This window comes from Oenanthe melanoleuca, chromosome 7, assembly GCF_029582105.1.
Source record: "Oenanthe melanoleuca isolate GR-GAL-2019-014 chromosome 7, OMel1.0, whole genome shotgun sequence".
Classification (NCBI taxonomy): domain Eukaryota; kingdom Metazoa; phylum Chordata; class Aves; order Passeriformes; family Muscicapidae; genus Oenanthe; species Oenanthe melanoleuca.
The window spans coordinates 21,368,955-21,395,661 of record NC_079341.1 but is presented as its reverse complement, the minus strand read 5'-3'; the positions used below and the strand labels follow the sequence as shown (position 1 = coordinate 21,395,661).

Sequence of the window (26,707 nt, the reverse complement as noted above, 5' to 3'; positions counted from 1 at the left end):
AATCACTGTGTTTTCAAAAGCCCATTTATAGTCTATTTCTCAAGAGAGGGGCTACCTCCTCCTTTCTTTTAGAAAAGCATTCCAACTTACTGGACCATGAAGAATAGGCAAGGATGATGAATCTGAGTTATTGCTGTACCTTGTTCCGGAACTGATGCCAGCCTTTGGGGCAACCTCCTCTGACTGGGCGGTAACTGGGATCATGTTTCTCTAGTAAGGAGGCATTATTTTTTTCACAAATGAAAGGCAGTTTCACATTACAGTTAACTGGGTAGTCTGCAGAAATAGAAGTTTTAAAAAACAGTTATGGTAATGCCTATCATACTCCATTTGCTATATATACTTTATGACATGACAAAGACCAATCTGAAGGGAAATCCTTTTTTGGTGCAACTACAGTGAACTACTGTGCAATTGAAAGCATTAAAAGTAGCAGTAGAGCAAATGGCAAGCATAAATCATTTGTATCAGAAAGTAGCACAATATTCCTAAAGATACAGAGTCTCATTCTTACTTCCAGTATTAGCATTTTGTATAGGCAGAGAAAACTTGAAAACAGAATAATATGGAAAAAAATATTTTTTATACGAGGTCTAAACTTGAATTCTGGCAAAGAGGGCACGCCTGAACGTCAAAAAGCCAAAAGGAACCCTTTAACATCTACATGGAGAGCATCTGACCTGCACTGCTTTACATGACTCCTGCAGTCATAAATGGACTGACTTCCTAGTCTAGAGCAATTTTTGGCTAACAGAGATAAAAACAGTTCAGCAGCAAATAACTGAATAATGGGGAAAACGTGCTTTAAATGGAAATTGAAGAAGACAGGAGGAGCTTTTTGTTCTCTGGACATTATACTTTCTCCTCAATATAAAAGTTTTGAAAAAAGGAAGTAATAAGTTCAAGTGCCAGGTGGGTTTTTCACTACTTTGTCTATCTCTTAAAATATGACTCCAGTAGTTAATGGAATTTGTGTCTCCAGATATGCACACATTTGCAAGTATAGAGTCAACCTCTCTAACAGCTGCCAGACAAACTCCAGAGGCCAGAGTATGTAGCATAAACACAAAAAGGTAGCCATTGAAACCAGATTTCACCTAATTAACTTCTGCTGCAAAAAGAGTGACAATCTATCATAAAAATTTATCACTTGAATTCAGGTTTGCTTCTGGTGATTAAGAAATATTAGCATGGCTTCTACCATGAGGAAGTAACAATGATTCGACAGTCAATCAGATTATCAGGAAGAAGCCATTCACTCCTAATTTGGTATCAATTTGCATTTAATAGAAGAGTTTGGGTAGAACAATAATTACTATTTTTTTCTTTTCAAATAAACACAATAGTAGAGGGGGTGAAAAAATCAAAACAGCCTTACCTCTATACCAGTTCTTTCTGGAAATATACCAGCAATCTCTCAGTAGTCTATCATGGAAGCGTGGAAATAACTGTAAACTGGATATAAATATTTCAGAGTTAATCTCCAATTCAATGTGACCTTTCTGGAGAAACTCTGATAGCAAAAGTGTCAGTGCAAACAAAAATTTGGGTTATTAACTGTTTCTAGATGCCCTACACAAACTAGGCTAGAAATAAATATGTGGTAGGCTCACCAGTTACGTACCATGCCCAAATTAACTGTGTTGAGACATACAGAATGAGGTTATTTATCACCATGCTGCAATTCCAGCACTTTGTCAGGACAAGTGAATGGAACAGCAAGTAGCCCTGGTTTTCTTTTCACAATAGTACATTGCTATAACATTTTGGAAAGTGACTTCCCTTGTAAGAAGTCAGTCAATCTTCTCTGCAGCCAAGAAGGGAATGATGCAAGATTTGCTGTGAGTCATCTCAACTCTACAAGGCTGTTAAGTTAAAACTAAAAATACTAAAAGCCCTCCAAGACTTTGGCATTACCTAACTGTGAGTGATGTCCTTATGCCAATTTCCCATTCCCTGTTCTTGGGTATTCCTCAATCCTGAGAGTCAACAGACTGGGCACTCTTTTTGGTCAGTTCTCCAAATGTTAACAGAACATAGAAACTGGCTCAAAACCCTAATAAAACCTTTTCAAAGATCAAGGGAATACATTAGCTACTAGGATCATATATTTCAAGGATTCACAAAACAAGACTAAGCCCAACAACCCGAAATCTAGAGGCTCTGACAACACACACAAGAAATGGATTACTAACTCAGTTACAATAGCATTACTATGAATTAACTACTCTAATTAAAAAGGACAAAACTTAAAATAAAGCGTCCCATAATTATTCTACATACGGTGAATGATAGCTGTAGCCATAATCAATAAACTTCAGCCACCACTTCTGTTCGCTGTTTGATAACTGTGGAAGCAAAGAACAAAACCCAGTATTTTACAACCCACACAGAAAGAGCTTCTGACTCTACCAAAGATAGAGCAATGTGACAAAATTAGTCACAGAGGTACTGAAACTTGACATGTTTTTCTCAGATTCCTTACAAGAATGTACTTTCATGCCATGAACAACACAAACTCCTTTCAATAAAGCTTATCAGACCATCATGCATTTCTAATTAAATCCTCTCACCAGGTAAAATACTATGTGTTGTCCTGTGCACAAAATTAAGAACCAGCACAATTGTTACTGAAATATTTGCAGACAATGGGATACTTTTATGGTGGTTCTGCTAAGACACTTTTTCACTACTCACAGAGTTTTGCAGTTTGTTAATGTTGTTAAACCTACTTTTAAATTTAAAAACTCTGATTTATCAGAGTGCCATTAAAACAATTCTCTTTTATCCCATCTTTTCCTTTTAAGTACAATTGAAAACTGAGGCAAACAGGAAAAAGAAAGAACTTAGGATTAACATTTTCTTATATTGAAAAACTTGGCATGTAAATTTCCTTGCAATGGAAAGTAACTGTGAAAACAGATTACACCCCCTCACCTTTTCTATTTGAGATAGTATTGTCCTGAGTTTTGGGTAAGACTCTATAGAGGCTAAATCACTATCATTTTTCTGACAGTAGAAAATAGCTTCCTGGTAGCTCAGGTTTTTATCTGGTACAAACCACAGCTCTGCTCCATCAACAACAAGTGGGGCTCCATGAATTCCAATTTCATCTACACGGAAGAAATACCACAAAAGTAAGAAATGAATTCTGAAAAACAAATCTTTTCTTTTTCTGAATGTATGAAGAAATCTCAATTTGACACAAGGAAGAGGCAACGTTCTGCATTTTGAACTCTCTCAAAATCTCAAAATTCTATCAGTCATAACCTTTTCTGGTATGAAACAGGTATTGCAGTAGCAATGCAACAAAACTAAGAAAAGATAGTGAGTATAAACAACCCTACACACATAGTGGGAAAAAATAAAGGAAGTCCAATTACCTGGTATATACCACTCTGGTGTCTTTGGAGTGCTACCTGTCCAGAGGAAAAAAGGAAAAGTCACTGAATTCACCTTCCAACAAGACTGTGGCCACCAATAATAAAAGTGATGGTTAGTACTCATACTTCTCAGTATTCATGATAAAAAAAAAAAAAGGAGAATGAAATCATACACAGGTTTAATAGTTTACAATGAGCTGATATAAAAATTAATGGGAGTATTGCATACCTCCATTTTAGCATCTATGGTCCTTTTTTTTCATCTCCCAAGCATCAAGGTAGTATTTCTACCAGTATCTCACCCCAAAAAGAAAGTTTCATCCCAAGACACCTTTTAATCAACAACCTAAATGTAAAAGTCTACTGGATTACATTTCACACTGCATGAAAAAACCTGGATCTGTGCAGATATGCCATACAACTCTTTTGAATTTCCACTCCTCTGTTGCCTGACAATGAGGAACTAGGACATCAGTTTTTACCAGAAGAAGCCTAGTTTGCCTAAGGCTGAAGCCAACTGTAACGCCAAAATACTTATGGTGATTTAGTTAAAAATATCACTAAGAAAGATTAAGTCAAATAAAAATATTCTGCAACTCAGTGCCTTGTATCACCACACAAGAAACCACCTCTTACTTCATGAGACTAGAAAGAATATGAGAGCAGTGATACTGCATCCTCCTTAGGGTCAGTTTCTGATCTAAGTGTACATCTGTTTGTATGTGACATCAGTGAGACATTTCATGTACTGTCCTCTCAGCAGTTCAGAGAGGCAACAAAATATTGTCTGCAATGTTTCTATCATAGGGCAATAATTACAACTCATTGTATTAAACTCTTTATATGAATGAATGGGTGTAACTGCAGTTTACCTTTTGTTATCTGGCAGACCCATTCAAGCTTAGCTTCACAATCAAAAGGCCTAAAGTAAAATTCCAGGTCTCTGCCTTCATGGAAGTACAATCTCCAAAATGATCTCCGTGAAAAATGTGAGGTCTGCATTCAAATGGAAACAGAGAACTGAGTTAGGACAGCATAGGCCTTTGAAATATAAAATTAAACTATATTAAAAAGGTCCTTTGGCAAAGATGGTGAATTTTACTGTGTTGTTAGTCACACAATTTATTTTGCAAATAAAAGAGCAGATACAGTTATAACTTCAACTATAACTCTCCATGTTAGCCAATGCTGTGAAGCAATTATGTAAAGGGCTTAAGGTCAGTCTACATACAAATCTTTTAAAAACCTTTTCTAAAAAATAACATTTCTTAGGTTTTTATAGTGTCCAGCTTCTCATCAATGCTTATTATTAAATTACCTATTACAACGTGTTCCACTGAAATTATTCTCATTTCTGCTGAAAAGAAAGAACCATCTGCACTGGCACAAAAACAATCATTCTTATTTAAGATTATTTCTTACAATCAAACCTGAAGAACAGACTTCACTCTTGCTGGTCTCTCCAGTAAGTAGAATTTTTTATAATTTATTGAAATAACATGTCTATAATTAGCAGGGAAAAGAGGAAAGTGATTATGTTCACAGCATTCCCTTCAAAGTGCTCTCCTTTGTCTAAAATTTTAGGAGCTCAATGTCGACCAGCTTCTCAGTCTGGGGTCATGAACACAGGAGAAGCCAATGAGGGAAATGACTGTGAAGAGAAGGGAAGTGATGCAATTATCCTTTCCCCCAGTAAATCCCAAAAGCAGAGGTGGTTCTATTTAGGTTAAAAGTGATGGTAGGTACTGCAAAAAGTCAGATGATATTTCAGAAAAATTAAAGGCTATTTTAAAACTCATGCCATCAAGACTAAATTAAGTATTGAAGAGCTTAATCAGGAATCAAGCTGAGGTCTGACATTTGAAATTAGAAACCAAGAGAGCACATACAGTCTATTTCACAAGTAAATAAGGAAATAAACACAGTAAACACAAACACAGTAAACACAGGGCTCTGCCCTGGCTACTGCATTCCCTTTCTTCAGGTTTCAAACTTTTTCTTAATCTGTATTTAAGAAAAGCTAATATAGATTTTTAAAAGTTACTGGTAGGGCTCTCTGTGCTTTTTTGTTTTAGACTCCATGACACATCATTAAGAATTATATGTAATATACAAGAGATCAATAGAATGGCATTATGCAATACAGAAAGCACTGTCACTGAAATAATTTGTAATTAAAAAGGTTCAGAAGAAGTCCTATGAAAGGTTATCATTAGCACAGTACTTGGCTCATAAAAAAAAATACTTGATTAAGGGAAAGTTTCTAATAGGTATAGATTGATAAAGGGAACACTACAGCTTTTTCACTATACTAAGAAAACATCTAAACCTAAATTCAGTGTACAACTGGAAAAAGTATTTTTCCCAAGTACTTCCAAGTAAAACACACATTATTAAAAACCTTGAAACTAACCTTTAATGCAGCACAGTCTCTTGTATCATACTCATCTTCCAGATAGTCAAGTGGCATAACAACACTGGTTACCTACAGGATGATGGACAGGGTGAAAGAATCAGCATCTGACACTTTGCTGTGGCAATCCCAAGAGATAACTATTCAAATCTGGGGTCCCATTATGTTTATTACTATTAATATATGTGTTGAATGGCAGTTACTCCTTCAGTTTTGAGTCTGCGTTTTGGGGAAGAGGGGGAAGAGTCACAATTTCAGAGACAATTGAAACAATTACAGTGAGGAAGACATTTTTGGAAAAGTCTGACATAGCAAGGAAATGAGCTGATAAACCCTCCCTTCTATTGTGGGTGGCATTAACACACCACATTCTCTCCACTTCCATTTTCTGTGAAATTATTTTTATATATAATGGAGAAGGAAATCAGGTTAACCTTGTTAAAGATAAGTTTTTAATTGGAAATCTGCTTGGATGGCAGCACTTAGGTGCACAATCTTCTTCTGAATTATTAATCAGTTGAAAGACCTGACATATTTTAATTAAAATATTCATCAATTTACTTTTAATTCAGTCCTAGTTGAAACAAATCAGTATGTGACACTTCCTGGTTAAAACTTAACTTACAGGTTTGTTATCACTCCATTGCCAAGTTCCCAAAGAATCAGGACCCCTCTTATTCATCCCAATCCAGACCCATCTGTCATTGCTGTAAATAAACAAGACACAATCTTATGTCAAGCATATGGCTCAGCTCATTTAACAGGAAGACTGACCTATGGCATGGCATTTAGGACCAAGCAGCAAACCCAAGGTTTTACCATTGCAAGTTGTAGCAGCTCAAACAGAAAATAGATACAAGGACTAGGACCTTTTCTGTACAAAAGAAAACTAACTAAACCAGTTCATTCCTCTGTGGGCTGCATCACCACTTCATCAGCTGTCACTCAATATAATGGTCTCTTTTCTACACTTTTCCTCCAGAATCACACACAGAGTGTTCATATGGTTTGGTCCCCCTTCTCTTGTCCACCTTGGGCTATCTCTTAAATACTATCAGGCTATCAGCTCAAATACACTCTTCCTCAAACAACACAAAAGCTTCTACTCAAAGAACTGGCATATTTCCCCTAACTCTGTAAGTGGTATAAACACACTAAATATGGGTACCTATTTCAATTATGCATAAATGAGGTGTAGACATAAATCAGCACCTAGTGCCACTGACTTCAATGGTTGAATGAACAAGTGACAGTAGAAATTTTAATCCCATCAGAACTGTTTTTTTCCTAATTTTTACTTCCTCATTTTTCAAAAACCACAGATACTTAAATCTAAAATTTCCTATTTCCAAGATACAAAATTACCTGAAAAAAATAGGTTTACAATGCAAATAGTCAAATTTGCAGTAAGATCCTTTACCATACTCTTTTGCTTATAAATCTAAAGATGCTATAATAAAGTTAAAGGTGCTAGTCCAATTGCATGGCTAGTTTTGTACTGCAAATTCTCAAAGATTCAATTTCATGCAGGCTGTTGAACTTTATAACTCACTCCAATCCACTACCCAGCCCAAGAAAGTCAATAGGCACTTTTCTGAATGACAGTATCAGCTGGAAGCAGCAGAGGGGAGAAAGACCATGAGTATACTATGAAATCACAGACTACATGAAACCCTTCTGCAGAAGAGCTGTGGGAAAGGCACTCTCACCAAGGTGGTCTGACAGCAACAGTAAAGCACTGATGCCACATTACAGGGCTCCTGAAGGATTGTATCTGGAGCACTGTCCCCTCAGGATGCACCAAAGGCAGAGAAGGAACACAGGACACTTGAGGAAACTAAGAGTTTAGGCTATTAACAAGGTTTAAGGATTTTCTTAGCTAGGCTTCAAAAAGAAAGAGGGAAAGGATACAATTATTATTTATAATATTTTAGGAGACTAAACCTGCAAGAAGAGGAGCAATTTGAGGAAAAAGAACATCATATCTGAGGGAACCACAACTCAAAAATAAATTTAAGTTCAAAACTGGACAGACACATCTGACCAGCAGAGGTCAGAATTTGTAAAAGGCTCCCCCAGAGGGTAGTGCTGACAAACTCAGTGATTTGAAGCCAGAACTTGGAAAATTTATGAAAATTACTTTATTACCTGGAGGATGGACTCAGAATCAGGCTTTGCCACTAGCTTTCCACATGTACCACCACAAAAAATGATGGTGCAGCACCAAGAAACAGCTTACCCCAGGGTACGTGAGCTAAGCAGGTGAAATCCAAGAAGGGCAACAGTACTTTACTTGGTAAAGTTTCCTTTAGGAAGAAAAGTATCAGCCATCAACAGATCTAACTTTTTTTGTTCTTTGTTCTCAACTACAGGAATAGTTTTCTGACATGGGTAAAACAGTGTAATCACTGTAGTGGGATTTTATCATACTGATCAATCTTTAGTCTTTCAATGATACAACTAAGAAGCCTTAAAAGAGCCTAAATGCCCCATATGACTGCAGAGGGAAAACTGTGAGCCTAACATTCAGAGCTGTCAAGAAGCTAAACGATTTTTGGCTATTTGTCTTTAGGACTTTGTTTTTCTGTGGCTGTTCTTCCAATGAAGAAATGGACCTCCCTTCCTAATTGTCACCTACAGACTTAGTGCAGTTTAAGCAGCTGATCACCACACAGGAATATCCACTAAAAAGAAAAACTGAGACACTCATTTCAAATTGATTTGCAGCAATTAACTGAGGCTCTAGAGCACTTTTTCAAACTTCTTCAATATCTATCTGGCTATTATATAATAAATAAATTAAAAACACAAAGTGTGCCAGAATTTCTCAGCTTATCTCCCAGTTTACAATTACTAGCCTGCAAACAGAACAATGTTTTCAGCTGACTGGGCTTTTACACCTTGATGTACCTCTTTTGCTTCTTTCAGAATTGTTCAGACATGACCATGAGTAATTTAGTAACTGCTACACTACACTTGACAGTACTTTTAAGCTTCAGTAAAACCTTCTGAACACCTTCTGAAATTATACTGTCATCTCATCACAGGAGAAAATTCCACCATTTAAGACAAAGATGAATTAAGACTCTCTATTGCAATTAAGCTTGCAGCAAGGAATTTGCTTGTGTTTCAAGTATCAGTCTCCTCAGTGCAAAGCATTTAAAACTCATCCTATGGACTGATATCAAAATGGATTATCAGTGACAGGGTATTCTTTGAGCTACACTCCTGGAACTGTCTCTAAAAACTTTAAGTATCCTGAGTTTTACACTAAAACATACATGCAATTTGTGCTTTGCAATGGACTCCACACTGATTGACACTGAAAGACCCTAAATCTCTAGCAATTACTGCAGAATACTGGTAGTTTTTCTTTTACACAGAGCTAAACATTCCTAAAAGTCAAAGTACTATAGGAGCGAAGAAATACATCAGATTGTGAAGGGACTATAAACCCACAATTTTTCTGATCATATTCTAACTGCCAAAATATAGAATTATTTTCTCTGTCCTTTATGACAGCTCCAACACAAGATTAAGTGCCTAAGTGAAGTTTTAGGGGCTTGTAGGTCAGCCTAGCTCTTGACAAGAGGTAAGGTGCAATTTAAGGCATTATTTAATCTTAGGCAGTGCTGACCTAAAACTCTGCATGAAGCCCATCTGGCCACCCTGTCTTCCCTGCTGTAACAGGCTACTGCACTAGCTAAATCACATCCTCCTAATTACCTTCTCTTGAGTGAAAGAAAAGAGAAGCTGAATTAATGCAATTAGTACAACTTGCATCTCAGCTTTATTGCTGTTTTGGCTGTTCTGTTAAGGTGATTTTTTTTCTTTATAACTCAAGTGTTTGTGAGGTTTTCTAGATTCAAACCAATTACAGCTGCAGAGCTGTTCATATAAAAGGTAACCTGGATTTCTTTCCAGTAAGGCACCCTTACTCAAATGTTTCTTCTAAGCAGTCCAAGTTATTTCTCCTCCTGTGTGCCAGCTATAAGATGCAAAATATTCACAAATGCAGTCCAAAAGAAATGGATGTAACTGAACCAGATCTGTTCTGCCTGTATCATGTCCCTTAAAGCCAAAAGAGGTTATCTCCTATTTCTTCTACACAGGGGAAGGCTGGCAGGCAAATTTTATTTTCCTTTCCAATGGCAGTAGCCTGACTTGGCTGGAGCAATTTTGGCTCTTATTTGACTCTAAGGTGGAATCTGAGTAAAGAACAGAATGGACTAGGCAAGCTGCCCTTTTCCTGGTGAACCAAAATGACTCTTGCTAACATTTAAAAACAAACAATTCTCAATGAGTCACCAGAGAACTGTGCAAGGGGAAAAAACCCAAAACCAAGAGAGCTGAGGTGTGGCTCCTTCCCCAAGCTGAAATGAATGCACTGAATGAATGCTTTAGGTTGGAGTTTGCACTGAGTAAACACAGAGAATATGAAAAAACTGCATGTCACCACACTTCAGCAGCTAGTCACATCTAATAGCACCTTGGTGTGATTTCTCCCAGTTAGTTAAAGTATTTGTTCTTGGTGAAATAATTCACATTTCCTATCTTAAAGGAGCTTGATTTTTAGATTAACTACCCTTGACATTTGACCTCCAAAATATTTTATGTAATCAACACCTGTGAGTAATTTAAAGGCATAACTATCTTCAACAATTCATCATGTTATCTAAACAAACATTATTTAAAACACCTCAGTCAATATCAACTATGTAGTATTTCAGTTCTGAATGTTCTGAAGTGCTGAAAAAGGGGTTACCCAGATAAAAATACTGTGTTTTCAGTTGTATTTGATATGAGCAGTTACTGCAACACTGACTGCAGTGTCAATTTCTACCAGGCTCCATATATTGCCCTTCATTTTAAGTTCTGCTGGAATAATATTGAAATACTGGAACTTATCATCTTTCAGACTAAGTTCAAAATTTCTGAATTATGGGAAATGCAGAAGTATTGTATGTCAATTGACTACCTCAGAAGATATAAGTTTCCACCTTTAAACTCCTAACAGAAAATATAATTAACACCTCAGACAATTTGCAAGCTGAAAAGCAATTCCAAGTACTTGTAGGAAAATAAAATGTTACTTCTCTATTCACATTTCATAGTAGATTAGGTGCACTAAAACAGAATTCCTAATTGCAAAACCATCTAATAAGGTCTACATCTAGAAATACGTTGTGCACTGATTTTTATTGTGGAACTTCAGCCAGTTTAGCAAAGGAATCACAAGTGGCTTTTACACAAGCTCAACTATCTATATATAGAGCATACAAGTTTGGTTTTGTCTCTTATTAACATAAACACTGAGTAATGTTCATGACTCGTGCACTTCTAAAAAAAGTTCACTGGTTTCTCAAGTAGGCACCACTTCAATCATCAGATTTAAAAACTTAATCATTGTGTTGTATGCTGGCAAATTCTGCAATAATCCTGATTTAGTTTGTTGATGAAAAAATTTAAATCACATAACTGGCAGCATTTGAGTTTAAGCAGGCAAAAGTTCTGAAAAAACAGACTGTCCATCAAAAAAAAATATTACACAAGGATCTGACATCACACCCATGCCTAATAAACCTTAGCAATGACAGTTCATTTGATTAAAAATAAAGCTTTAAACTCATAAATTATTTAGCATTTAATCTGTTGATACCAGAACATTCAGCACACCCATCTAATGCCCATATAGTGTCAGTGCAGCTATGCCAAATAGGATCTGTGCCAACCAGACTGCTGGACACTACATTATTCACATTTTCAAAAGTTAACACCCAGTTTAGTCAGGATGCATTTCATGAATAAAAATGACACATATCTGAAAAACTGAAATAATAACTCATCTCTAAAGAATGTACTAGTAAAAAATAGGTACATTTACCATCCAGCTGTGCCAAAATTCAACACAGAGAAGGAAAAATGCATTATAACAACAGACTAAGATTTGCTTTGAGCATCTTCCATTACATAAATTTCTCTTCCTGTGCTGCCTCTAGCAATGTGAAATATTTGCCCAAGCTGTATTCCCTTGACATTTTCCAGCAAGGCAGTTCAAATGCCACATCTAGCTGCTCTGTGGGAAACACAGTTGTCACACACTATCTCATATTTGCCATTTGGGGTCAGCAGCAGCATTTGCAGTCCACTGCAGAATCAAAATTTTAGAACATGGCTAGTTTGTTACCTGATCATTTTTCTCAGGATAGAATGAAGTGCCTTAATTTCTTCTGAGTGGCTAAAACTAGGCAGATGGCCTCCGAGGGCTTCACAGAACCTTTCTGCCTCTTCCCAGGTCCTGGTTCGCAGAACTCTTTCACTGTGGAAGAACTTCACAACAGCCAAATGTCAGAGCAGAAAATGACACATGAGGCAGTATTTTTAAAACACTCCTGTTCTACTAAAACATAGCCACTTGAGATTTAATAACTGGCATTTCCATAGGGAAAGAACTTGACTTTGTAACAATTTTTTGTTTCAGTTTGTTTGACAACAGCCAGACTCTGAAGTTTAGCTGACAAAATTTGTTTCAAACACAACATATTCCACATGACAGACTTTCTCTGTTTTTCTTTACCAGAAAGATTCTAGAAACCACCAGCCTGCTCATTCCATAACTGCAAGTTAAGTTGTAAATTTTAAGGGACGTTGTTCTTTCTACAACACCTAATGTTCACTGAAACTGGGTTCACTTAAGTGATGTGCATGAATAAAGTTCTTTGGCACACCCTTGTCTACCTGCAAGCATCTGAGGTACAAGTTTGGCTCATGCACCTCAGCTAACATGTACACTTGATCCCCTTGGTTTCAGTCCAAGACAATTCCCATCAGCTGGATCTCTCTGCACAGACATGCTGCATTTGGTCAACAGCAGCTGTGGAGAATCTGCCAGGCCAGCTGTCATGTCCATCAGCTATGGGACAGTGACACTGCACAGCAGCACAGACTGATCCCTTCGGGATGCTTGCCCACACCCTTGTTGGGTTTCCCCACTTTGCTACGTGAGCTGTTTACAAGAAACAGATCATTGCAGATGCTGAGTCCAAAAATAATGAATAAATAATCCAATGAACAGCCTCAGTTTTAACTTAATTTAATTTTTAATATGAGGGGAAAAACCTGCATTTCTAAATACAAATTTACTTAGCTAAACAGCACAGCTGCTTGTTTCCACTACTGCAGTCAATCTGAATCAACACCAATTCCCTCTCCTGGTGAGGAGCACCTCAAAATGCCCTCCAGGGCAGCTATGCCCACAAAATGGCAGCTGATCACTCATTTCCTCCAATACAGTAATGAGCAATTAACACCAAACAGGAATAAAATTTTACCTTGTAGCAGGCAAGGCCGGATCCATTGTGCCACCCAGGGGGACAGGGATCAGTTGGCTTTGGGAGCACTTCTGGCTCCTTGGGCTTCCCAATGTATTTTTTGCATACAGAAAATGCTTTAGTGGTTTTACAATCCTTGGTTTCCCACTTTCCAAGAGAATTTCCACTGGACATGGCCACACATCCTCCTGAAAACTCTAAAATTAAAGCCACCAAAACCACATTTAAAACCATTGGCTGGTTTTCAAAAAAACCCATGACATAATTGTGAATTACTACATTATTGCATGCTTGGAGTTCTGTAGCATGGTACTCCAGTGCTTGCTCAATGTAAAAGCACAGTATTTTTATGTGTTTTTCAGTTTTCAAATTTACCTGGTTGCATGGAATTCCAGTTGGTGTATGCCACAGCCTCAGGCGTTTCCCCATCCACTGTACCCCAGGAATATATTCCTGACTTGCTAATATCCTGCAAACCGGTCCAGAAGTACCTTTCTTCAACTTTGGTGTGTTTTCTAATTAGACTATTAATAAACTCTTGTTCAAACCTGAAAATTCAGAGATTATTAGGAGTTAATACTTGAATGATACTAAACTACTGACACAATTAAAAATCCAGGGCTATTACATGAGTCAGTTCAAGCCGTCATCCAGGCAGTCCCATATCCAATATGGGGTCAGCAGGCTGGGAATTCTCATACTTCCAAGCAGGTTTCACATTCTAGGTTAACCATTGTCACACCCTGGAAAATGCAGCTTTCTAGCTCTTGGCAAAAGCAGTTCTTTTTCTACTTTTTCTTTATAAACCATTAGTTATGATACAGCAGTTTTTATCTCTGATTTTATCTCTAGGATTATGATGCTAAACCTGGTCATAAATTACAAATGTGCTTTACCTGTTCACCACTGTAAGATTGCACTGGGCTCCAAATGAAACTTCCATTTTATTAATCCTGTAACAGTAGTTTCCATGTCTCTCCCACCCCTGGTCAGGGAACAAAAACCACACTTATACAAAACAACCTAATTTAGGCATTACCTACAGGATAAAAATAAATCATTGCCAACACTGGCTGGTGCCCACAAGCTGGCACAGCATATACAAGAAAGAAATGCACTGTGTCACACACAAGGTCCACTACCATCAACTCTCAGATTCACAGTTGCAAAAAATAATGCAGCCACAGGAATAAAATACAGCACTGTTTTAGCTTGCCTGGGCAGAGTCTTCTGACCACTATGTGCATTTACAGAGAGAAACACAAGGGCAACAGCCCAGTCCTATTCAAAACAATAGGAGTTTTCATGCTGTTCCACCAACGCCAGGATTCAAACCCAAAAATACCAGGAAGGCATACACCAGTGTTTCTTTACTTTTGAGAAAAATACTTGATAATGAAAACGTGTGAACTTACAAAATTTCTCTATTATTCAAACATTTCTCCCCATATTTACACTGAAATTTCAACATTAATGTGTTAACTCTTTTCTAGCCTAGCAATGCCACTAGTGTCTAAACAGCAGAGAAAGCTGTAACTCTACATGCTGTAAGTCTCTGAAAAGACAGAGTACAACAGCCATGTAGAAAGAAAGATAAGGGTAAACATCTTTCCTGTTGCAAGCAAAATGCCACACAAAACTGAACCAAATAACTCTGAAGTAGCTGGGAATACCATCCCAGGCTATTTAAAAGACAAAAGCTTTATTTAAGTCACAAAATGCCATACTGTAAACAAAAAAATAAAAAAATAAATCAAAAAACCAAAAAGCCCCCATCTTCAAGTCATGTAACAAAAATGATCCAGTGAAGTGTAACAAACCTAATCTCAGTCAACAATCTCTGCATATCTTTATGTTGCAAAGTATTTATCCTAAATTTTAAAACATAATTTGAGCAAAAGCAACAGAACAAGTGGTGTTATCAATAACATCTCTAATAAAATCAACCTACTTTAAATAAATAAATAAAACATAACTTCTCCTGGGTCCAAGCTCATAATACTTTCATCAACAAACAGACTGATAATACATGCAGAGCCTGCTTAGGAAAATGTGACATTTGGTTTAAGCTATATAAACGTCCTTTTTCAGATAAAATGTTTCACAGACTTTACTGAACAGACTAGAAAGAAATGGAAGTAGAGAAAGCAAGGGATTTCAAGCAGGTTTCTGAGCCAAATGATAATAAAAGAAATAGAGGCTTCCTATTACCTCTTCCAATGAACAACTTTCATCTGATTTTGTTTCATTCAAAATTTCTCCTTTTTTCTTGCAAACATATTTCAATTTTTCATCACAGGATTTGACCCTCCACTGTCCCAGCTGTGAGAATAAAAGGAAAAAAAAAAACATTTTAAGTTCTGAAAATCTTTCAATTTCTATGTTTGCAGGGGCTGTTTCCATTGGCAAGAAAGACAAAATGCGTCTAGTATAGATACTGGGTGGGATGGCCTGGATTATATGCATAGGTACATGTTTGGAAGGGAGAGAGAAAGCTGACACGCAAGGAGATGGGAGGATTCTGGATCACATCCAAAAAGGAAAGAAAAGGCCGGGGTGGTGCCAACTCTCTTAGCCCAGGAAGGGAAGAGGTGCAGGAGGTGTGCTCAGCTCAGAGAAGCTGAGTGCAGCTCCAGTGCCAGGCTGATGACAAGCAGGCAAATGCACGCTCACCTTTCCTAATAAATCTGCAGGGTGGGATATAGCCTGCTTCCCACTCTTAGTGACCTCCTTCCTTCACCAACACCCTTTTTAGAACATTCCATCCTCAGACTGGGTGACCCAACTTGGTCTGGGAGATGACTGAACCCAAATTTCCCTTCCTTCCTACCTTTCTGCCAGAGATATGCAAGAATACAATAACCCAAAATACAGAGTGACAAGGTCAACTGTCTGGCCAACAATGTGGTTGTCTCAGAGCTAACAGTCATTTCTTCCATTCTTTGCAGTACACAGCTACAAAGTTCTACCTAAATAATTTTAAGAAATTTTCTTGTAGAAAAATGTATTTTAAAGATTATTCCAGAACAGACCAGCTATCTGCTTTATCCCCCTCCTCAACTTTCACACACACCAATGTTGCCTCTACTATGACGAAAAAACACAAACCAACAACCAAACTCAACACTTAAGGTATTCCTACCTTGCCTGAATATGACACACAGTTAGGAGTGCTATTAAAGGGAACTTTTGGTTCATTCTGATCCCAGTAGGTAAAAACCACAGGCGAGTGATCTGACCATTTGAACAAGGTTGGCACGTCATCATTCCTGAGACCCATCCACATTTCCTCTTCAGCATCTGTAAGTTAAAATTAGGTCAACATTGTCATTTCAATATAATATTCAAACTGATAAGAAAGTAATGTGTTATCAGCAAAATTAAATTTTTTATCATACTGTGCACCATAAGGTATGTTTGTCATCTTGTTCTTAACTTATATTCATGACTTTCAGTAAGTTTCACAGAGAGGGAACAAACAGGAAAAAAAACAACCACAAACAAACAGAAATAACCAACACACAAGCAAAAAAAGACCTCAACCAAATTTAGAGTGTAGGCAGACAATAACATCAAACACTATGGATACTATTTATTAGTTCAGTGACTCAGCAGTCAAAATATTGACCCAACTATCGACTATTCTCTTTGAAGGAGCAAATTAAGCATCAAGTATTAAAAAAACTAGAAGTAGGTTAGCCTAGTAAATAAATAAATTAATAGACTGAACCAGAACAACTCCTAACACAGTGGGCCTGGATCTGCACAGCAATATTCAACACTAGCCTGAGTACAAGCTCAGCATTAACACCACACTTAAAAGCTAGAGATTATGACAACCATATGCTAGAACGTGGAAAGCAGTTTGTAATTTATGGTGTGCAGCACTGGCTGCTTGACCTTTACAACTACCCTAACTTACCATTATGAAGCTTTGTAACAATCAGTTCAACATCTGCTAAAGAGTGAATGCTGATGAGGTTACTCTTATTTGCTTTGCACAACTCATCTGCTGTACTCCAAGGTGCCTGGTTGTTTATCAGCATGTAGCAAAATCCATCGTGGGGGAGCCAGCCGGGATCACAACGAGTATCTAAGTGTCTCCAAAAGTCTAATAATGAAGAGAATGGAATTAGAGGCTTTTGTTCTACATTGCCTAGTGCAAGCAGTTGGCTGTAAAGTCAGCAGCACCTTGAAAATAGCCAGAATGCAGCAATCAGAATGTGTTCACATCTCTTCAGGCCTCATATAAGAAAGGGTCACAGCTTAGTTAAACAAACAGACTTCAATGCAGCATTAGGAAACTCATAATATTTTGGGGGCATGAAATAGGTAGAAGGAGAAAGAAGTTAGTGGGAGTGAAAGTAGAAATCAGGACTGAATTACATTAAACTGGTATTAGTGTAAGTGAAAGGTTCAAAAGTAACTGTAAACTAGATTTCAAAAGCAACTGAAGATAAATCAAGTTGATTCACTGCAGGAAAGAAGCACACAACTCATCAAATGCTTAGTTTTAAATATTTTTTTCTTCTCAAGGTATTCAAGAATTCTAGCTAGTTTTAATGGCTGCTGAAAACGTATACACTAATAGCCTTTCTGGTTCAAAACACACTACAAAATACTCCAACCACAGGAATTTTGTTTTTTAATGAATAAAACGCTATATAAACACACTGGTAATAACTACATATCCCACTGAGGAGCCAGAGAACAGGATTGTTAACTGACAATTAGCTTTCAGAGCATCACTGCAAAATTTGAACCAGTTCAGTTAAATTTAAAGTGACTACCATTTCTTCTTCAAATGCACAAACCTCTCCAGGGGGAACTGAAGAGAACATGCCTTAACCAGAGACACTCCACACCTCTTATCCTCTAGTCTTCCTAGCCATTCAAAGACAATTACCTTTTAGTAAGTTTTTTCAGGAGAGCCCTGCAAACTGGAGCCCTGGGAACTGGGTAAGGCCAAAGCACACATAGAAGAGGTCATGGACATGAGAAGGGCTGGACATTCAGGGGAAGATAAATGGCCAAAAGCATGGAAGCAGTTATATGTCATGGCTGGACACTGTAAACACTGAAGGCCTCTGTGTGTGTTTGTGTGTGTAGGTCAGGATAAAGGAATTATTATCTTGTAAGAGCTGCTTTGGGTCCAGTAAAGATTGCACACTGAACAAACTACCAACTCTTGCACTCTGATTTTCAGCCCTTGGCCTGGTTTCAGGACAGTAAGGTTATTTGACTATTTCTATATGAATTCAACAGAGTTTGATCCAAGACCCAGGTAAGTCCCATTTTTTGTCAATACACACCAAGAATGAGAGAAACAGGCTTAAAGCAAAGATGGAAAGGTTTGGGATGCAACTGCCAATTCCAGACTTCCAGTAATACATGAAATAAGGCACAAGCCATGGAGGAAAATGTGATGAAAAGGGCAGGACTGCTGCAAAATGCTTTACGTGTGAATGAGAAAGCTGCAAAAAATGAAAACTGTTTGTGATGCATCATCTTGACACTGAAGAAACAGAGTTTGCTTCTGCTCTGCTAAAAAACCCAAAGCTGTTGTGAAAATGTTTTGGCAGAGATGCCTGAAAAAGCTTGGGAGGGAAAAGAAAGACTCCATAAGTGAACATTATACTCCTATTAACATACAAAACTCAAAAATGCAAACTGTCCTACCTGGAATGCTTGAAACTTCATTGAGTGACTTCTTGCAAGCATATGGAAGCTGAGTCCCACAGTGGTAACTCTGCCACTGACCTGAAGCAGCATTCATCACCACACAACTCATCCCATCCAGTGGGGATAAACTCTGCATATCTATAGACAGCAACAAATAAAAACATAACAGCACAAGTTACCAAACAGTAAGGCAGTGACTGCTTCTTTTTACTACTGGTTTTCAGTACAAGAATTTTGGATAGTACAGCACCTTGTATTTGAAGAACATAATTTGCATCAACTGAGGGCAGCTGTCCCAGAACAGGTCCCACACAATGTTTTTTGTGAGAGTTTCAGAATCAAGGAATCTTGACTTCTTTTCCAATGTTTAATCACAGAACAAGAAGGAATGTTCTATTTACAATACAAGAAACCCTTAGCTGAGCACTTTCCCAGACTAAAAATATCTCACGGGAGAGCCATTTTTGCAGCCCTCAGTTTCCTTTGGCAATCCCTTTTCACCCTCACTCCAAACACCATTCTGCACTTTCTCGCAATGATAACCATAACCTTTACGTTAACAAAAAAACCTTAGACAAGGCCCCAGATCTGAAACAACACTGAGAGTAACTCTTTTTTGCAGTCTTCTGCTTCCCTTGGAGCCCCTTTCTAATGTAACTTTTTAACTTAGTTTTTCTTTGAGCCTCAATACAAACCCAAGCTGTTACCTACACAGAGCACTTCAGCTCCCCCTTTACTGGTTCGTTCAGGCTCACAGAAAAAAAGCTCAAGGTAAATCTCAGTTTTCCATGAAAAAGAACAGTGGTACAGGGCCAGGATCCTTTCAGAGGGGTAAAGTGAAAGGAAAAGTAACAGGCTCAACTTGCAGGTATCTAAGTTCCTGTAAGGCACCAGTAAGTAGCTTCACAAGAGGGGTAGACATGAGCAGTCTGCCATGACTGCAAACTAAACTATGCCCCTACATCTCAGGACAGTCTGGCCTCTAGCTCTGCATTACAGTCCTACAGAGTGGTCACAGTTCCAGAAGGTGCAGTCAATAGCACAAGCAGCAAAGTTCTTAACCTTTCCAAAAGACAGAGTACATTCGGAAAATCCCACAGAAATTTCTTAGCAAAGCTATCAAAGAAGTAACAAAAACCACTTCTCAACTTTTCGCAGAATTCCAGTTGCAGCACTATTCTAGAAACTAAAGAAAAAAGGAGAATTCCACTTAAAGATCAAATACAGCTTGAATGACAGAACATTAGCTTCAGGATTCCTGATGACTATTACTCTGGGATTCTCATATACACATAGATTCATGAAATATTTGTGAGAACATAAAATTCATCCTGAAAATTTCAAATAGTCTCACTAATCTTACTAGCACCCTTGGAGTAATTAAAAAGGTTTTCCAAAGGTTTTATACTTCTTTCATCTTCACATTGAAATAAATTTAGGTGACCTTGAGGTTTAAAAACTCAAGTGAAACTTCCAGGTAACATCAGTCTGTGTATAAACACAAACAATCTGCATATTTGAGGAAAATCAGTGTTATTCTGTCAGTGGGAGGAGAAATTCAGCAACTAGGAAAGCTGTGGATACTTTACTAAAATAGACTTCAAAAATACTATTTAAATTTTACCTTTTTAGAGATTTATTAACCTAATCAGCCGTAAATATAAAATGAGAATAGAAAGATTTGCTGGCTAGGATGAAAAGATGCTTCTGAAAATGGAATGAGATGGAAAAAAAAATTAATACTAGTTACTGTTGAGAATATTGTCCATTACACCAGAAATATCAGTACCTGGATGCCAGTTGAGAAAATTCAAAGGTTTGTGATCTGACCACTGCCAACCGCCAGAAACATCCAGTTGATTTAAGCCAATCCAGAAAATGTCGGCAATGTCATCCTTGCCTAGAGATTTTTTTTTTTAAAGAAAACAATTAGTATAAAAACTCATCATTTATTGGTCTCCTTTAAATCAAAAATAAAATTAGAAATGACATGCATCTCAGGAAACAAAGATTGCTACTATAATTGGACATGCAAACTTTATTGAACTGAGGAGGAATTAATCCACACAAGCGTTCCCTCCTAATGTCTTCAGATGTTTCTCTTTTGGTTTTATAGCCCCAAAGGCACTTGGATAATTTCTCCAGGTCAAGACTGAACATCAGGGAGGACAATTTCATAACATGAGAGTAACATGCTGCTAAAACACCAACTGCCACTCCGACCTGTACTTAAGATTTTGGGGACATTCCTCATTAACAATATGAACAACATCTAACTGCTGCAATGAAATCATAACTCCCTAAAATGAGATTGGCAGCTTAGTTTTGCAACACAAATGAAAGCCAAAATATTTTAAAGTACAATCAACTTTTAACCCAGAGATTTAGGACAGAAACTGAAGTGCTGCCTCCACTTTATAAAGATCTCCCAATATTCATATGTAAATAATTACACCTACCTTGTATATAACTTAATTCAGATGCATTTTGGATGCTAAGCAAATCTCCTCCTTGCCTTTGACATGAAATGTAAGCTTCCTTCCAAGAAAGAGCAGACTGTGTATTGAACTGGTAGCAATTTTCAGATCCTGGATCATGTTCCCAGATATCTTGACAACCATCCTCTGTTTAAAGAAAGCAGAAGGTTACTTGTAACTACAATTATACAGAAACATTATGAAAGTTTCAAAAGAAAAAAGTTTTGAACATAACATAACATAACATAACATAACATAACATAACATAACATAACATAACATAACATACTGAGAGTCTACTGATTTTTATACTGGTCATCACAAATACTTGCAGTGTAAGCCAAAACTGCAATGGAAAAGCTTTTACACAGCTTAACAGCCACACGAAGGTGCAGCTGTACACCAGAAAAGTGACAGAATGCTTTTAGGATGTCTATTTAGAAACCCAACATACCTGGTTGTAAGCAGATTCCCCATTTTCCATCGCGAGAATAATCTTCAGAAGTAGCACACCATTTCCCTCCTGTGTGTGTTTCATCCTGAATGCAGTCATGATGCCACACTTTGTTATACAGAAAGGGGAACTCACAGGGCTTACCATAGGAGTTGCCATCTTTGGTATAAACTTCTGCAGGAAAAAAGAAAAAAGTAAAATAAAGAAGTAAATACATCCCCTTTGCTTAGACATTGGAAGTACAGCAAATCAGTGTTACTGATTGTACCGACACAGTTAACCTAAATGCATGCAAATCACACTTGTGGTCTTAAAATACCATATTTTCTTGATACAGATAATATACAGCTATGCCAGAAATGAAAAAAAAAAAAAAATTACATTGAGAAATATTTTTCTGTACTTTTTCTTCTGAGAAACAGCAGAAATGTGTCTCCCTCCTGGCAAGCTACAGATAATCCATCGTCCCATAGCAATCCAGGTGCTTTGCAGAGTCCTACAGAACAAGGACTCTTAACAATCAACACATACAGAAGAGGGAAAAGGTAAGGCACATTTTCACCACTTCTTCCAACAATCATGGACTGGCTTCCATGGCAAGTGCACACACTGCCATACCAAAGCTCAAAGTCCAGTCAGGCTGTGAGCTGGCAGCATGCTCTGAATTTGACTGTACAGCCTACTAGCAAAGAAAACATCCTCAAACCCTGCTAAGAGGAAAATTCCCATCATGGTGAGGAAGACAGTGTCAGTTCTGAGAGAAGGTGGCTGGTATTTAATATATAATTAAATAAGTTTGCACTGAAATATGGAGCAGGGGGGATTTAAACCTGCTAAGGAAGCCACTCAGTAACACAACTTCTGCAATTGCAGTTACTTTTTATTAAAAACCTTTAAGGTTTCTCTCTACAGCACAACATTCTACTGCTTTACTGACCAGTCTTTTCACATAACTGATTCAGAGAACTTACTGGCACAGACATACTCAAAAAGTCCTTAACAAATAAAAATTCTCTGAAGTGCAAACTTACTTACCATGGTAGGGATACCGACATATATCACTGGAGGAATTGTTGCTTTTCCACTGGTCTGTTGCATTTATGCTTGCAGTCACATAGTTATTCTTGACAGTCACTTTGTACTGAGATGCACCAACGATGGAAGCATCAGCACATCGCCACCACAGCATTAATTCTGAGTTACAATCGACCATTTTCAGGCGAGACAGCGATTTGGTGAATATGTCAAGTCCCAGGCACTGCTTGGACCCCAAGTGAAAGAGGCGATTCTGGGATACCCATTTCCATAAAGCTTCCCTTGTGTCCCTGCAGTCATCTATGACTATCAGCGAGTTTTTAACTTGTATGCACTTGTTCTGTTTGTCATGGCGAATGGTAAAAGCATCATTGCCTGTATAAGAACAAACATATGGCTGTGAATCGGTTCCATTTTCACAGGAAGCTCGTTTTTAAAAGGGTAATCACATTCTGAGAAACGCTTTCAGAAAAGTACCACAACCGTTTGTACGTTAAACCACCTCTTTTGTAGAAGCCACATTCAGGGCATTTTCCTGCTCTTTATTGAGTCTTAACTTCTGAGGGAAAAGACCTCTTTCCAAGTCTTTATAAAACAAGGAGAGATAAAATGAGACTTCTAAGTCCAATTCTAGTGATAAGAATTCTTCCTCAATATTTAACATATGATGATTGCATCAGCCCCTGATTAATTTGCAGGCTGGCTGGATAAAGAATCTCATCTTCATGCCTATCTGCAAACACAGTAACACACACAACAGACACCATAAATATAATTAATAATAATCTTCACTTACTAAGCACTTGTGTTAAAACTGTGTATCGTGTATGATACCCAGCATGTATGGTTTACATTTGAACCAGTTTTGCGGGTGCAGTACTACTAAATTAACTGCTTTGAGGAGAAAGTTGTAGAATAAATATCCCACCAACGACAGCACACAATAGATTAAGAGTATAATTTTTTTAATTATGTAGCGCCCCTAGTTTCATTTTCAGTTGTGATGAGTTTCATTTTCAGTTGTGATGAGTTTCATTTTCAGTTCTGGCGTAGTTTGTGATTAAAGAGAAAAATTAAAGTTGATAAAGCATAGTATACCATTAAAACAGTATATGGATCACCCTCCTAACATAAGCTAACAGTTCTGTCAGTGAAGAACACTTATGATGAGCAGCAATAGGTTAAGTGAACCATGAAAAAGTCCCTAAAACTACTTCTATGCCACAATAAAGATGGCGCCACAGTATAGAACTTCCACTAACCAGGCTGAAACAGACCTTGGCTGTCCCAGACCCACAAGGCTATTATTCTGCTGCTTAAAAAAGGAATCTGCTGAGTAGCATTTTGCATTTAATACTAATGCACTGTCAATCACATTCCCACTGCGTTTTTCTGTTATGACTTACTAATAGGTTTGGCTGAAGAGTAAAGAAACTATTCAGTGATGTTATGCAGTAAATTTTACCACTACTTCCAAGTATACCCATGAATTTTCCACTGTGTAAGTGCCAAACAGTATTTAAATGGTACCTAGCTGGTCACACCATAAACAAGAATCTGTAAGTCACCCACTGACTACAGTGAATTTTTTTAAGTAGCACACTTCAACCAATTGTCCCTTTCATCCTATTAATTAAGATATTTTAACAACCACCCGTTTTTGTGGTATCCTTTAACCCCGTACTTTTTCAGTGCTGTATCTGCTTTCGCTTTTTATTCTTCCCTCACGACTTTCTTCTTCTTTTTTATTTCTTGTAACAAGATTTTAGCCTCTTCTCACGTCTTCTTTCACTTCTGCCTCCACAACCCTCACACCGATACAGAGTGGAAAGTCACTTAAAATTTACCTAGAAAAACTGCTGATGTTGTCTCATCAAATCTCTCTGTGCAGTAATTTATTAATGATTACTCCAGTTCAATGCTATGGCCATGAAGTTTTAGTGACATGCTCAGCTACCAACCTGAGCCTTTACTATCGCAGGACATAAAAAATACGAGGTGCGACTTAGCGAAGTGCTCAGCTTGTTTCCCAGAAGCTGTGAGCAGACTAGCGGCTTTCGCTTACAAGAAATTGTTCAACGTGAAACTTTTCCACCTGCTTCCCGTGGGGAAAGGCGAGCCTGCTTCTGTGTCGGTGCGCATAACGCAGCGAGTAGCAGCGCCGGCGGGGCGCGCCGCGGCTCTGCCCGGGCCGGGCCGGTTCCCGTGCCCGAGCTGCCCGGCCAAAGGCCGCGGCCCGTCCCCGGGGGCACCGGAGAGCGGCAGCCGCGGCTTCCGCGACGGCCCGGGAGGAACTCCGGGACTTTTCCCTGCCTTCTTCGCTTCTCCTTCTAAGTTCCCCAGGTTGGAAACCTTCTAAGCTTCCCCGCTGGACTTCACCACGGAGCGCAGCGGCCGGGGCGGAAGGCCCGTCACACCGCCCGCGACCCGCCCCGCCGCCCGCTCCGGGACCCTCCACACCCGCAGCGCACCCGCTCACCTGCGGGGTCCCGGCGGGCCGCGCAGCACAGCAGCAGCCAGGCGAGGCCGCAGGCGCGCAGGCAGCGCCGGGCGCCCGCCATGGTGGCCGTCCCCGGCGCGGTGGCCATGGCCGTCCCCGCGGCGCGCAGGCTGCGCGGAGCGGCCGCGCTGCCCGGCCCGCCGCGCCCGAGCCGCGCCCGCCGCGCCCCGGCGCCGCCCCATTGGCCGCCCCGCGCGCGTCACTTGTTGCCAGGAGGAAAGCGGCCCCCGGGCTTGGGGCCGGGCGGGGCCGCCCCGGCGGGAGCGAGAACGGGAACGGGAGAGCGCGGGTGAAGGGAAAAGGCGGGGAGAAGAGGAAAAAAAAAAAAAAAAAAAAAAAAAAAAAAGAGGAAAAAAAGAAAGGAATTTAAAAAATATATATAAAGTGGAAGAAAATATATATAAACCCGAAGAAAAGCTGGAAAAGCAGATCGAATTGTCGCGTGGTCATTAAAGTTAAAACTTCAAGCAAGCAAGCAAGCAAACAAACAAACAAAACAAAACAAAAAAACTTTGGAAGTTCAGTTGGGTAAAAAAAAGGGAACGCGTAACTGCTAGAAGTGAAGGAAAGGCAAAAGGTGAATGGAATAATCTAAAATTAACAAGCACGCTGAAGTAAAATATTTAAAATGGTACAAATAATACATGTCACGCTGCGATCCCCGGTCCCCTCCGGCCGAGGCGGGAGCGGCTGCCAAAATTGCGATTATTGCCGGGGATGGGCAGAGGGGATGGCACCGCGCCCCTGGAGCAGCCGCTGCTGAGAAACGCGTGCGGGTGGCCGCAGAAGGTACAGAAACCAAAAGCAAAAACACCTACGTGGCGAGAACTAGCTAGCCTGAAGGAGGAAAAGAGAAAGAAGGGGAAATGGATAGAATTTATGTGAAATGAAATCAAGTTTATAGCTACGTGCCATCTGATTCAATACTTACCTGGAAAGGCTGCATAGCTCAAGCTCCAGCTGTTTGAAAAAAGATTTGCAAAGTTCCAAGAAAAAAGCTTTTTTTTTTTTTTTTCTTTTTTTTTTTTTCCCCCCTTTTTTTTTTTTTTTTTTTTTTTTGTTTCTAGGAAAATCTATTTTCATTAGACTTAGAAGAGCCAGTTCAGGGAAATAAATACTAAATTTACATAAAGATAGGAAATGCAGTGTGCAGTCTGTTTTATATGCTTCCAGTGTGCCCATCATGCAGGAATGTGCACGCCTGGGGACACAGGATGTGAGGGTATGCAGGCTGGGAACTGAGTGGAAATGCAGTGAACAAAAACAGACACCTGCAAGTTAACAAATGTTCTCTCCTGCTGGAAACTGCAGAGCAACGCATGGCAGCCAAGGCAGGAGCTATTTGAAAAAACAGGTTCAGGAAGAGAGGAGCCTGTAGATGTAGCAAAATCAAATCTGTGTTACCAGAAAGAATTCATTTTCAGGAAGAGCA

The 26,707-nt window shown here is 38.8% G+C and overlaps 1 protein-coding gene across 1 annotated transcript in view; it reads right to left on the bottom strand.

Annotated features, from left to right (window-relative positions):
- LY75 (lymphocyte antigen 75) overlaps positions 1–25,427 on the bottom strand; it is a 43,406-nt gene extending 17,979 nt beyond the window's left edge. The window contains exons 1-21 of the mRNA XM_056495719.1: positions 25,255–25,427; positions 22,776–23,150; positions 21,741–21,914; positions 21,269–21,433; positions 20,599–20,709; positions 18,807–18,947; positions 17,050–17,238; positions 16,270–16,427; positions 15,339–15,449; positions 14,024–14,112; positions 13,503–13,675; positions 13,128–13,324; positions 11,984–12,126; positions 6,422–6,503; positions 5,797–5,868; positions 4,256–4,379; positions 3,384–3,419; positions 2,938–3,113; positions 2,284–2,348; positions 1,379–1,455; positions 140–276 (exon numbers count right to left, since the gene is read on the bottom strand). Of these exons, the coding sequence (XP_056351694.1) occupies positions 140–276; positions 1,379–1,455; positions 2,284–2,348; positions 2,938–3,113; positions 3,384–3,419; positions 4,256–4,379; positions 5,797–5,868; positions 6,422–6,503; positions 11,984–12,126; positions 13,128–13,324; positions 13,503–13,675; positions 14,024–14,112; positions 15,339–15,449; positions 16,270–16,427; positions 17,050–17,238; positions 18,807–18,947; positions 20,599–20,709; positions 21,269–21,433; positions 21,741–21,914; positions 22,776–23,150; positions 25,255–25,363 (2,904 nt within the window). The 5' untranslated portion in view covers positions 25,364–25,427. The remainder of the gene's footprint in view (positions 1–139; positions 277–1,378; positions 1,456–2,283; positions 2,349–2,937; positions 3,114–3,383; positions 3,420–4,255; positions 4,380–5,796; positions 5,869–6,421; positions 6,504–11,983; positions 12,127–13,127; positions 13,325–13,502; positions 13,676–14,023; positions 14,113–15,338; positions 15,450–16,269; positions 16,428–17,049; positions 17,239–18,806; positions 18,948–20,598; positions 20,710–21,268; positions 21,434–21,740; positions 21,915–22,775; positions 23,151–25,254) is intronic.
- Positions 25,428–26,707: the final 1,280 nt, after the last annotated feature.